The following is an 11,256-nucleotide window of genomic DNA, read 5'->3' as shown; positions in this document are numbered from 1 at the left end:
ACCCTGGGTTGTTTATTGTCACGCAACTTTAAGGTAGTTCTCTTTGTCTGCTGACAACGTACGCTGTTGGTCAGAATACCGTTGTTACTGGCAATTATATGATTTGGTTTTGTTTGCTACACAGGTCGACAAACTTGTTGAACATTCCACAACTCAAGCAATCCGTCAGTGGAGACGACTTCCTCCTGTTATCTCACAACAACACATCCCTCTCTTACAGGTGGGTTTTTTATTTTCCCCTGTAACTTCGTTTGTCATCACTTTTATCGGCGTTAATTAGCAAACACGACGGCAATACTGTTTTCCCGATCCTGATGCTTATTGTAATTTCTTTATTTGTGTATTTTGTTAATTTTTTTTTTATTTGTTATCTTCAGGCGGCACAACAAATCATGGAACTTCAGGAAGCGGCTCAGATTCATACGGGACTTTCACCTCCTAATGTTGGACGATCGACCAGTCTGCATGACATGAAAGCTATTGTGAAAACATGGCGGTGAGAATCTGCTCTTCTTAATTAACTTGTCATAAGATAATAGAGATTTGAATTAGTCAATGAACGGTTCTTCTTTTTTTGTAAGCATTCTCTATCAGCTAATGTCAACAATTTACTTTTCGATCGTTATCTTGGCCGTAAATAAACAGTTTTCTGTACTCCAGTGCGGACTGGATTGAAGTTTCAACCGGCGCAACTATAAACAGTTTGAAAAGCTCTTTGCTTCTGCAACCTAAAGTATTTATTGTAAATCAAGCAGCTCATTTTTTTTCTTTTGGCCATTACATTGATTCAAGGACTACAGACCTTCACCTTCTTTCCCTTTCGTAAAATATTATCATAAATTTGTACTGTCCAACTGTGGAAATTACTTAAAGTACGAATATTACAGTAATAGACATATTCACCGAATAAAATCGCTTTACATTTCTTTATAATTTTCACATTTAGAAATCGTCTTCCCATGCCATCTGACAATTTATCTCACTGGAGTGACGTGTTTATGTGGAGACATCATCATTATCAGGCCATTGTGGCGGCATATGAGAGTCAAGCCCAACACGAACCGGTCAGTAAATACACACTTATCGTCCTTCCTGGCCAGTAAATACACACTTATCTTCCTTTCTGGTCAGTAAATACACTTGTCTCATTTGCAGTCCCTTACTATCCAAAGGCCCCATTCTATGAGTAGGAAGCAAGGCGCGATGTTCAGTATTGGGCTATTTTCCGTAGAGTACGATGTTGGTCACCGATCTTTGTCACCTGTAACACACTTTTTCTTATTGTTCTAGTGCTCTGTATTTTAGGTAGCATTACTAAAAAACTTATATCTTGCTCCACAATTTAACCTTATTTTTGGATTGTTTTTGTTTTTTCAAAGCAGCAGAGTAACCACTCCATGCTTGGTGTCCACGCCTCCGCCTGGGCCATTATTCATTATGGTTACATAGCCAGGAAGCAAGGACTGACGGGAGTCTGCTTGGACTCGCTCAGCAGGTTTGTGTAGACACTTTGTGCCAGCAAACATGACAAACAAACGGTCAACTCACTCTATATTTTCTTCTAGAATCCACACAATTCCCAGCGTTCCTATCGTGGACTGTTTCCAAAAGATCAGACAACAGGTGAAATGTTATCTGCAGATGGCTGGTGGCATGGGCAAGCAGGAGTTACAAGAGGTTGGTTGGTAACATTAATACAGGAGTGCGTAGCCAATGACACATCTTTGTCGTTCATAATCCTTCTCTATTTTGTCCAATCTCAACCATCCTTGTTCCTTTTTGGTTTATTGTTACCTGTCTGGTGTTTTTCTTCCTAATTAAACGCTATAGAGCAGTTTTCACTTCAGTGTCAAAAGTAATTCGCGTTTGCTTTGGTTTTGCATTACTACGTTTAAAGGGACTATGTCAGGGGGATTTCGCACCTGTTGGTCTAAACTGTTCTTAAATATATGGCAGGCAACTTTACCCATGAAAAACATCTTGAACATTAAACAGAAGATATAACCTTAATTTGGGGATAGAAATCAAACATCGGCTATAAATATCGATTTTTTTGAAGACGGGCGGAAACAACTTGAAAACGTTGGCTAACGTTATCAAATTGCAATCCATTTCCATCCGAGCCAACCGCAGCCAAACGCGGTTTAAAACAGTTTTAGTGTTATAAAATAGCAAAAGTCAATAAAAATGGACCATTATTTTTAGGTTTCCTACGACACAAATATATGTTTGGGCTGTTCAAAAACCTGTTAAAATCTGTGACATAGTCCCTTTAATGATTGGTTTAAAAAACTCGCACCAGTTTCTCAGCCAATCAGGAGTAAAACCAAACCCAATCATGAGTCGGTCGCGCACGTTTTCCCGCGCTTCGTGCCGGCCACATGTACACTGGATTGTCTATTTAGTAATTAATATATTATTTATCTTTGTGATTGGCCAGAGTGATTACTTTGGTTTTAGCTTTAGACACTCAACCGAAAATCGCTCTATATTGGCGTTTCTTCAATTTGAAAAGTTTGAGTCTAAATTTAGAGATTTTTAGTTGTTGGCCCTAACTCAACTTAGATTGAAATTTTGGCTTCCTTCTTTCGAGTTTTTTTTTGTTTTTTGTTAAAGGAAAATAAATGTACTTGAAAGTTCTAGTGTGAATTCTTCATGTCGTCCAAAACTAGCAGGCAAGGATTCAATTTGTTTTTTGTGTATCTTTGCAGGGTCTTGAGGTTATCGAGTCCACGAATCTCAAATACTTTTCCAAGGAAATGACGGCTGAGTTCTTTGCTCTCAAAGGAATGTTCCTTGCACATATTGGCAGGTAAAGTAACCTTGAAGAAGCACCGAAAAATGGTAACGGGGTGGTGGTGGGGGGGGGGGGGGGGGTTAATTAGCAATGCTTAAAAGATTTCAGGTGTAACACTTTGCCATGGAAAGGGATAACAAATAAATGTAAGTTCATCCGTCCTTTCAGTGACCGGTGGTTTTCTTGAACATTGCTTCATTGATAAACACTCAAAAAGTCGTTCAAGGCGTTCAGTTATTGACGCAATTTTTTAAAGGTGGCTAAAGACATCTCATTCGCATAGAAGAGCAAAAACTGTTACGCACGTGTGTCGCTTGCGCAAACATTACGTATAATGTAATATTTTCATGTTACATTGTCAGACTGTTTTGTCGTGCGTCTGTAGGTCTGAAGATGCAAACAAAGCTTTCTCCCAAGCGGTTCAAATGCAGGATTCGCTTGTGAAGGCCTGGGCCCTGTGGGGAGACTACCTTGATGGACTGTTTGTTCTGGAGAGGTGAGATTTTGCTTTTTACTAAGTTCTTGAAAATGTTTGATTACGCGTCAAAATTTGAGAGGAAATGGCGATCTGAGTAGTTCACAAATGGAAGGCTATATTGTCCGAGTAACACGTGCATCATTTTCCTGTCACTCTTCCTCTATACCATTGTTGCATGACAAATCGCAAGAAATTGTTGTCCGTATTCGCATTTCAGCTAACGCAAATCTTAAATTTGAACCTTCAACCAAGGATTTCGTTTTATCTCAAATTTGTGCTTACTTATTGCTATTTTGCTTTCAACTTGTTGCCATAGGAACATGCAGCTTGGTGTATCCGCCATTGTGTGTTATCTTCACGCCTGTAGACACCAGAACGAGGCCAAATGCCGCAAGTATCTGGCACGAACCATCTGGCTTATGACTTATGATGACGAAAAGGTCTGATATGAAGTGATATCCTGTTTGTTATTTAACGTGATATTGGAAAGAACAATTTAATTGTAGGTTTTGTTATTCAGTGATCGTTTGTTGGCGGTAACAGGGCATTGATCACTCTTTCGATTACAATTTGAAACACTGTTGTTTTCGGCTTGGGTGGGTTTGATTATTACATTTCTCATCATGTTTATAATGCTAAAAGCTTTGGTTTGTATTTTACAGGGGTCTATCTCCGAAGCAGTGGACAAATACTGTGTCGGTGTCCCCCCGGTTCATTGGCTTCCCTGGTATGTAACATAAGCTCACTTCTCCTCACTGGTTATATTTTGTTGTTGTATGGCTTTCTGTTTATCGCTGTTCTTCATGTGTTTCTTTTCCATGTAGGATTCCTCAGTTGTTGACATGTTTGGTTCGCCGTGAAGGTCAAAAGATCTTGAATCTTCTTTGTAACATTGGCAGAGTTCATCCTCAGGTAAGTTGACCCGCAGTTTCTACTAATTCAATGTCCTGTTTATTTACTTGGCTAACCGGTAATGACAGTTATATCTTCAGTTTGTAACGTATTTTCTCGTTATGTAGGCCATGTACTTCCCAATCCGAACATTGTACCTAACGTGGAAGATTGAACAACGAGAGCGACGTAAGTATTTAAAATTGTTTAGTTCTCGATCCGAAAAGTTGCCCATGTAGTTCACGTGTCGAGTTTTCGATTTGTTTGTTTGTTTGAGCATGTGCTGTAGAAGAAAATTGCGCAGCGTACTTTAACTAATCAAAACAAGGATGTTCATCTCAGCCAATCAGATTCAAAACCAAAACCAACCGTGATTTACCAGCATTTTATGCTGGTAACATTTTTTTCCGCGCTCTCCATAGGTTGTTTCCATATTTTCCCGAGCTTTCGTCCTGTTCTTTGCATCTGCAGCCTAATACTTATTCGCTCGTGACTTGATCAAGGTTCTATCGTCTTATTTCTTCGATTACCAGAAAAGAGTAGTTGGTAAAAAAATCGTAACGCATCAATTGTCAAAAGTAACTAAACTGCTTTGTTTTTAACATTTTAGACAAAATGGAGGCGGCTGCAGCAGTCATTACAAGTCAGCGATCTTCCACAGGAGGCAGCAGCAGCACCGCCTCCACAGAATCACAGAATACGACTCCAGCTACTGTTAAAACCAGTACAACGGGTTCAGAAACAGGACAAACCGGCACAGTAGCCTCGTCAACAGCAAACAGAACTGCCGGCTCAACACCAGTCAGTTCTTCGGTAACTGGTATGTTAACGTTTAGCGCTTCGTGTATGGTGCACAGAATGAATATCGTCAAACTGTTGAAATAGCATTTTTCGATCAAAAGGCCAATTAAAATCATGACTGATTTAGTCAAAATTACCATGAAGAAATTGCATTGAGGCAGAGGGATAAATAAGTTATTTTTGTTGTTTTGCTTCGGAGTCATTTATGAATTTCAATTTATCACAAATTAAATGTACGTGTTTTTTTTTTTATTTCCAGCTGAAGCAGCAAGTTCCAAAACAGTGACCACTGTAAGTAAAATATCAATTACTCGACTTCCTCAGAAGTCATCGAGTATCTTATTCTTGTTCATGTCCTGGAATCATTATCGTTGCGTTGTCTTATCCTGTATTGCGTTGCTCTTCATTTCAGACAACACCATCCACTCCGACAGCGACAACTCCAACCACACCGGGTGCCGCTGAACAGACTGCAGCATCTACTGCAGGCTCAGCAGCGACTTCTACGACCGCCAGCTCCACTACCCCAACAGCAGGCACCCCACAGGGAACTGGTAAGAGAACAATAGGCACCCCACAGGGGTCCGGTAAGATAATTATAGCCACACCACGGGGGACCAGCTATTTGACTTTTAGCCCGCGATTTTCCTTAGAAACTTATCTTAAGATGACGTGGCAACGTCCGCTTCAACCAAACTGGTGTTTGTTCTTCCACTGAAGAGTAAAGATGGCACTTAAAAAGTGAATTGACTAATATCGAATCTAATCCGTATCATTTTATGCATAGTTTGGTTTTGTATGTTTGTGTCTGAAAAACGCTCCGAAACGCTGTGGAAACGATTTTGCTGAATGCTTATGTGTGTACCATGTTGTCTACAGGCCCTGCGCCAGCCAGCAGTCAGAGCGACCCTGGAGCGATCCGAGCCACAGCCCAGATGTGGCGCTGTAGTAAGATTATGCACCTGCTGAGGGACCTTCATCCTACTCTTCTCTCAGCCCTTGAAGGGGTAGTTGATCAGGTACGGGTTTAGATTCTTTGGATGTAATTTTATCTGTCCCACTTGGACCAGCACGTATGGTCTTTTTAGTGTTAGGGTCTTTGCAATAACTTGGTTTAACTGTTGTTTTAGTGAGTTAGCCAAAGGAACTTACAGCTAAAGAGTGATATGTAAATACGATAACTATGTTTCATCGAATTTACCAAGAAATTATGCGAATTCCGAGTCAACGTGGTGCAACGAGTCGTTATAGTTCACTAACGAAACCACCTACAGCGTCGTTGCTTACATCGCGTAGCTCTGTATGTATTTATAGCTGTGTAATATTGTTAAATATATTTTTGTAAAAATGTTGTTTTGTCGTAGATGGTGTGGTTTAGAGAGTGTTGGCATGAAGAGGTACTCAGACAGCTCCGTCAGGGACTCACAAAATGTTATCAAGTGGCGTTTGAGACAAGAGGAGATGGTAACCAATCCCTCTCTAATTCTGTTATTGTTGTTGCTTAACCCAAATGTGAGAAGAACATATTTTTGATGGCAAAATTGTCCCCGGGAATTAACTGAGCCTGCGTTCCTCGGAGAACGGTTGCTAAGTAACACGACCTATGTTCTTGACGTCATGCTGACGTTAGTGCTCTTGCTTTTTTTCTGATTGGATAATTAGATTCGGAAACTTGAAGGTTCTCATATTATTATAATTATGTTTTGTCGACTTTTTTGTTTAGTTAAGACCGTGTTGCTTGGTGACAAAATGTATTCTCTTTTAATTTTATGAAATGGTGGAGAGAGTGTGGTGTATAAACATTTTTTGTTTTTGTTTCACACAGTTTCTGCTGCCCGTATCACACCCCACACGTTAAGCTTTGTAAAGAAGTTAGTCAGCACATTTGGGATCGGATTTGAGTCGGCCTCAAGCGTATCAAGCACCTTTTCATCGGCTGCATCCGAGTCCCTGGCAAGAAGGGCCCAGGCCACGGCTCAAGATCCAGTATTCCAGAGACTGAAAGAACAATTCTCTATCGATTTTGACTTCAGGTAAGCTGCATGAAATGTGTCATTACATGTAAGGCTGATATCACCGTTTGGATTTCCCTTATTGGTTACAGTTAACATTTAACTTTACAAGTCATTCCAAGGATGCACCATGTTCGATTCATAATAAATTCACCTCAGAACATTTCTTATATTTTAACGACGTGTTTGATCTATCTTGATGTGACCTTTTGCTTTGAGAAGGGTTTTTTGATATAATCCTATCTTTTTCTTTATCTTTTAGTCAACCAGGCTCCATGGGTCTTCACAACTTGATTGGGAAACTAAAGAAATGGATCAAGATTCTCGAGGAAAAAGCAAAACTTCTTCCAAAGTAAGACACGCCAGTAGACAGTAAATCGCGGTTTATAGTTGTTATAATGTAATTTGTAAAGAGCGCTTTTCCTTTAACGACTGTGAAAGTACTTATGTTTTTACTAAATGCTGTATTTGGTCATAAAAACAACGTATTCTACCCTCTGCAACGTACCCTGGCCAATCAGAGCTGAGATGATATTAGTAATCCCATGAAAAACTAAGCCAATCATGAGATGGCTTACGCTATTTTTCCCGCGCTTGCAGCCGGTTACAAGTTTTCCGCCCTTGCCACTGGCTAGACGTTTTCCCGCGCCGGTCGCTGACTGCATAGTTCTGCTTCGAATTCCGATTGGTTTGCTGCAGTTTTAGAACTGCCTTTCAATGTTGGTAACAAACTCCCATCAAATAAGCATAGACTTTTTGACGTTTGTTTAGGTCCTGACGAAACTAATTGCAAAACTCGCTGTTCCTTTCTAGTTCATTTCTTCTGGAAGAGAGATGTCGCTTCCTCAGTAATTTCACCACATCCACAGCAGAAGTAGAACTACCTGGCGAGTTCCTTATGCCAAAGGCCAACACGGTTAGTTTAAATCACAGTTATTTCTTCCCTTGTAAAAATTTGTCGTCGCTTAGAGTTAAGGTTACACCGTGTGTCTGATGCAAGTACTTCAAGTTCTAAGCTACTTTGTAGTGGATTAAAAGACTTGCTACGGTTCAAGTAGTCTCCCTCGGAGGGAGACTACGGTTCAAGTAGAGGCCAGTAAGAATTAGTATTAATATCTGGTGTTATCTTTCCCACAGCATAGCCCATATTACATCAGAATCGCTCGCTTTATGCCGCGAGTTGAACTCGTACAGAAACACAACTTTTCTGCAAGGCGCCTCTACATCCGGGGTAACAACGGAAAGGTATGTCACCATATGACGTCATCATGAAACTTACAATTTTCGTTAGCTTGGAGATTATATCAATCTGTAGCGACATTGCAATTCGAACAGGAGACAATGAGTAGGAAACCAAGAAAAATACTGAGACTTTTGAATTCCGCTTTTCAGATTTACCCGTACCTTGTGGTGAACGATGCTTGTATGACGGAATCAAGAAGAGAAGAGAGAATTCTACAACTGCTGAGGCTTCTAAACCTTTATTTAGAGAAGAGAAAGGTGCGAATAATTTATTTGGAAATGTTTAACAGTTTCAAATCACAGTTGAAGAGAGAATGATTGTAGAACTACACCCTTCCTTAGTCCCACCCCCTAACAAATGAATTAATCATTGGGGTCTACAATCCTATAGATCGTTTTCACTCACGCAGCCAGCGACCATATTGGCTCACTAAAACCAAAGATTTTTTGCATAAAAACATAAAAATAGAGTTTAATTCTCAGAGGTATGGCTTGGTACACCAATATGGCCGCCATTCCTTTGTTTTGGAACACCAATTGATATGGCTGCCGTGACGTCGTATGAAAACGCTCTATAGTGCCAGTGGCATTCCTTGCCAATTTCAGTTACGAGCAAAAAATTAAGCAAGTCTTATTTCTCTTTGTTTTCTGTAGGAGTCCTGCAAAAGACATCTGTTATTCACCGTCCCACGTGTTGTTGCTGTATCACCTCAAATGCGACTCATAGAGGTAAGTCACATGTCACGCAATATTGTATAAAGTCACACAACGCTATAGAACCAACTAAAAGTCAGCTTACAAAGTCCTCCTAAGATTATCCTGTAAATAAACAGCCAACAAATAGTTGTATTATTATTTCGCTAATATTATTATTTTTTACTTTTTTTCAGGACAACCCATCTTTCATTTCTCTCAGGGAAGTCCTAACTGAGGTAAGTTAGATCAACTTACCGCGTTCACTCCGCAGTTGTCTCGCTTTTTTTGAAAGCGCGGTTCATGTGAAGTTTGAATACCTAACATGAACATTTTTTGTGGAGTCTACCTAGCCAATAGAGGGTTCGGGAATGTTCCACTTTGGAGCAGTGCTAAAATGTTTTAAACCTCTCATGAGCCAAATGTATGCCTAATTTATTTTGTAATTACGCTTTCGCTTGAAGTCTAACAGAGAAAATCAAGTTTAAGACTAGTTTATTGATTGTACCCATTTTCTTTTCATTTAGCGTTGCGACAAGAAGCACATAGAATCTGATGCACCAATTGCCTTGTACTACGAACGCCTCGCTTCCGTGCAGTCACGTGGCTGTCAGGTGACTCACCAGGTCCTAAGGGACATTCTCAAAGAGGTGCAGCTAACGTTAGTACCAGAAATTCTTCTAAAAGAATGGGCCCAGTACACGTACCAGGATCCTTCTGACTATTGGACCTTCAGGAAACAGGTACTTAAAGATCTCACGTGTGGCTTGCAGGGACCGCGAAGCATTTTCTAATTGGTAGGAGGAGGAGGGGGCTGACTAGTGACTTGAAGTGGGGGGAGGGGGGGGGGGGGCTTTAGAGACTCTTCTCTTAGAAAGTCTATTTTTTTTTTTTCGGAAATATTCCGCGATCCCTGGATTGTGTGCCAAAATTATGTTAAAAAACTTATGATAACTTCTTGTTGTTATCCAGCTCTCTATTCAACTGTCTCTGTCGGGTTTTGCCGAGTTCACATTGCACCTCACAAGACTGGGACCAGAAATGCTTCAAATCGCGCAAGACTCGGGCCGACTAACAATCTCCTACAGTCGCTTTGAAGTTGACGATGCTAAAGGTAGGGATTCTTTTTTTTTACCTCAGTATTTTTCTGGTGGTAATTTTTGGGAAAATGAAAACGAGTATTTAATCCTGATGTTGCTACTCTTACGTCTAAGGTGAACTGGACGCGAACCGTGCCGTACCTTTTCGACTGACTCCGAACATTGCCGAGTTCGTGACGCCGGTTGGTGTTAATGGAGTGATGTCAGCGGCCATTGTATCCGCCGCGCGGTGTTTAGCGGAGCCTCAATTCAGTGTACAGAGCGTGTTGAGGGCCGTGCTTCGAGACGAAATGATTGCCTGGCACAAGAAGGTGGGCTATTAAACCACTTCATTAAGTGTATACTGTCTAAGTGAGTTGTTCACAGGGCCGTAACCAGACCTTTGCCATAGACGAGGCGAGATCTTGCTTGGGGGGCACTGGAGGCATGCCCTCAAGAAAAATTTGAAATCTAGAATTTTTCATGACGTATTTTTTGAGAAAAATCAATCTTGTTCAACTGGGGATTTTTTTCCCAACAAACATATTTTGTTTTTAACATTGGGTAAAAATCTAGACGAGGCAAGTGCCTCGTTTTGCCTCTTGCTAGTTACGGCACTGGTTCGCAATGCTTTCTGTGCGTGTGTTAACTAAGGGGAAAACCTTAGCAAACGAAATTTGGATGTCCTAACGTTCCAGTAGGAGTAGCAAAGCAAGTGTGTTTTCTACTGTAACACGGAGTAACTTGTTTTTTATTGCGTTGAGTTGGAGTGCTTTTCAAGTTATTTATTCAAACCACGTTGTCCGCGGCTAACACACTTTTGTTTTGGACGCAGAAACAAGATGAGACTCACACCCTCCCCCTGAGTAACCCACCAACAGACATGGATAGCGAGTTGTTGATAACACTCGTGAATGGAGCAGTGACTGCCATCACCACAAGGTTACAAAGTAAGTGATGCAAGACGTACTTTAATTAGAACTAAACTCATCTCTTTTCAGTGGTAACATACTTGAACAATGTGCTGTTTGGTAAACCAAAATCGATCCTGATTTGGCTTACGCCATTTTTACCGCGCAACGCGTTTGCTATGCCGCCGGTTATTTGTTTTCCCGCGCTTACCACCGGTCATGTTTCTGCTTCGACGGATTAGTTTACAAAACGTTTTTCTGCCGCAGCACTTGTCAATACAAAACTTGCTTGTAACTTTAGTTCCATCTTTTATCAATCTTGCCAAATGCTCGTTTCTAGCATTTCCCGTCA

At 40.7% G+C, this 11,256-nt stretch overlaps 1 protein-coding gene across 3 annotated transcripts in view; it reads left to right on the top strand.

Annotated features, from left to right (window-relative positions):
- The window catches only part of LOC144659757 (transformation/transcription domain-associated protein-like), a 79,317-nt gene that overhangs the window by 66,646 nt on the left and 1,415 nt on the right, over window positions 1-11,256 (top strand). Inside the window, exons 97-123 of one of the 3 annotated variants that reach the window (XM_078520252.1) lie at window positions 125-220; window positions 378-496; window positions 947-1,064; window positions 1,380-1,495; window positions 1,566-1,677; window positions 2,712-2,812; window positions 3,183-3,293; window positions 3,592-3,715; window positions 3,938-4,002; window positions 4,100-4,187; window positions 4,295-4,355; window positions 4,777-4,986; window positions 5,227-5,258; window positions 5,380-5,521; window positions 5,847-5,986; window positions 6,332-6,431; window positions 6,793-7,000; window positions 7,242-7,331; window positions 7,793-7,895; window positions 8,117-8,224; window positions 8,372-8,479; window positions 8,876-8,950; window positions 9,112-9,153; window positions 9,442-9,657; window positions 9,887-10,028; window positions 10,129-10,325; window positions 10,829-10,943. In XM_078520252.1, the coding sequence (XP_078376378.1) occupies window positions 125-220; window positions 378-496; window positions 947-1,064; window positions 1,380-1,495; window positions 1,566-1,677; window positions 2,712-2,812; window positions 3,183-3,293; window positions 3,592-3,715; window positions 3,938-4,002; window positions 4,100-4,187; window positions 4,295-4,355; window positions 4,777-4,986; window positions 5,227-5,258; window positions 5,380-5,521; window positions 5,847-5,986; window positions 6,332-6,431; window positions 6,793-7,000; window positions 7,242-7,331; window positions 7,793-7,895; window positions 8,117-8,224; window positions 8,372-8,479; window positions 8,876-8,950; window positions 9,112-9,153; window positions 9,442-9,657; window positions 9,887-10,028; window positions 10,129-10,325; window positions 10,829-10,943 (3,139 nt within the window). The remainder of the gene's footprint in view (window positions 1-124; window positions 221-377; window positions 497-946; window positions 1,065-1,379; window positions 1,496-1,565; window positions 1,678-2,711; window positions 2,813-3,182; window positions 3,294-3,591; window positions 3,716-3,937; window positions 4,003-4,099; window positions 4,188-4,294; window positions 4,356-4,776; window positions 4,987-5,226; window positions 5,259-5,379; window positions 5,522-5,846; window positions 5,987-6,331; window positions 6,432-6,792; window positions 7,001-7,241; window positions 7,332-7,792; window positions 7,896-8,116; window positions 8,225-8,371; window positions 8,480-8,875; window positions 8,951-9,111; window positions 9,154-9,441; window positions 9,658-9,886; window positions 10,029-10,128; window positions 10,326-10,828; window positions 10,944-11,256) is intronic. The other 2 variants (XM_078520255.1, XM_078520253.1) reach the window with 2 other exon arrangements.

The sequence above is a fragment of the Oculina patagonica genome, chromosome 7 (assembly GCF_052425735.1).
Source record: "Oculina patagonica isolate OP01 chromosome 7, crgOcupat, whole genome shotgun sequence".
Classification (NCBI taxonomy): Eukaryota; Metazoa; Cnidaria; class Anthozoa; order Scleractinia; family Oculinidae; genus Oculina; species Oculina patagonica.
The sequence above is the reverse complement of the archived record's forward strand: the minus strand, read 5'-3'. Positions and strand labels throughout refer to the sequence as shown.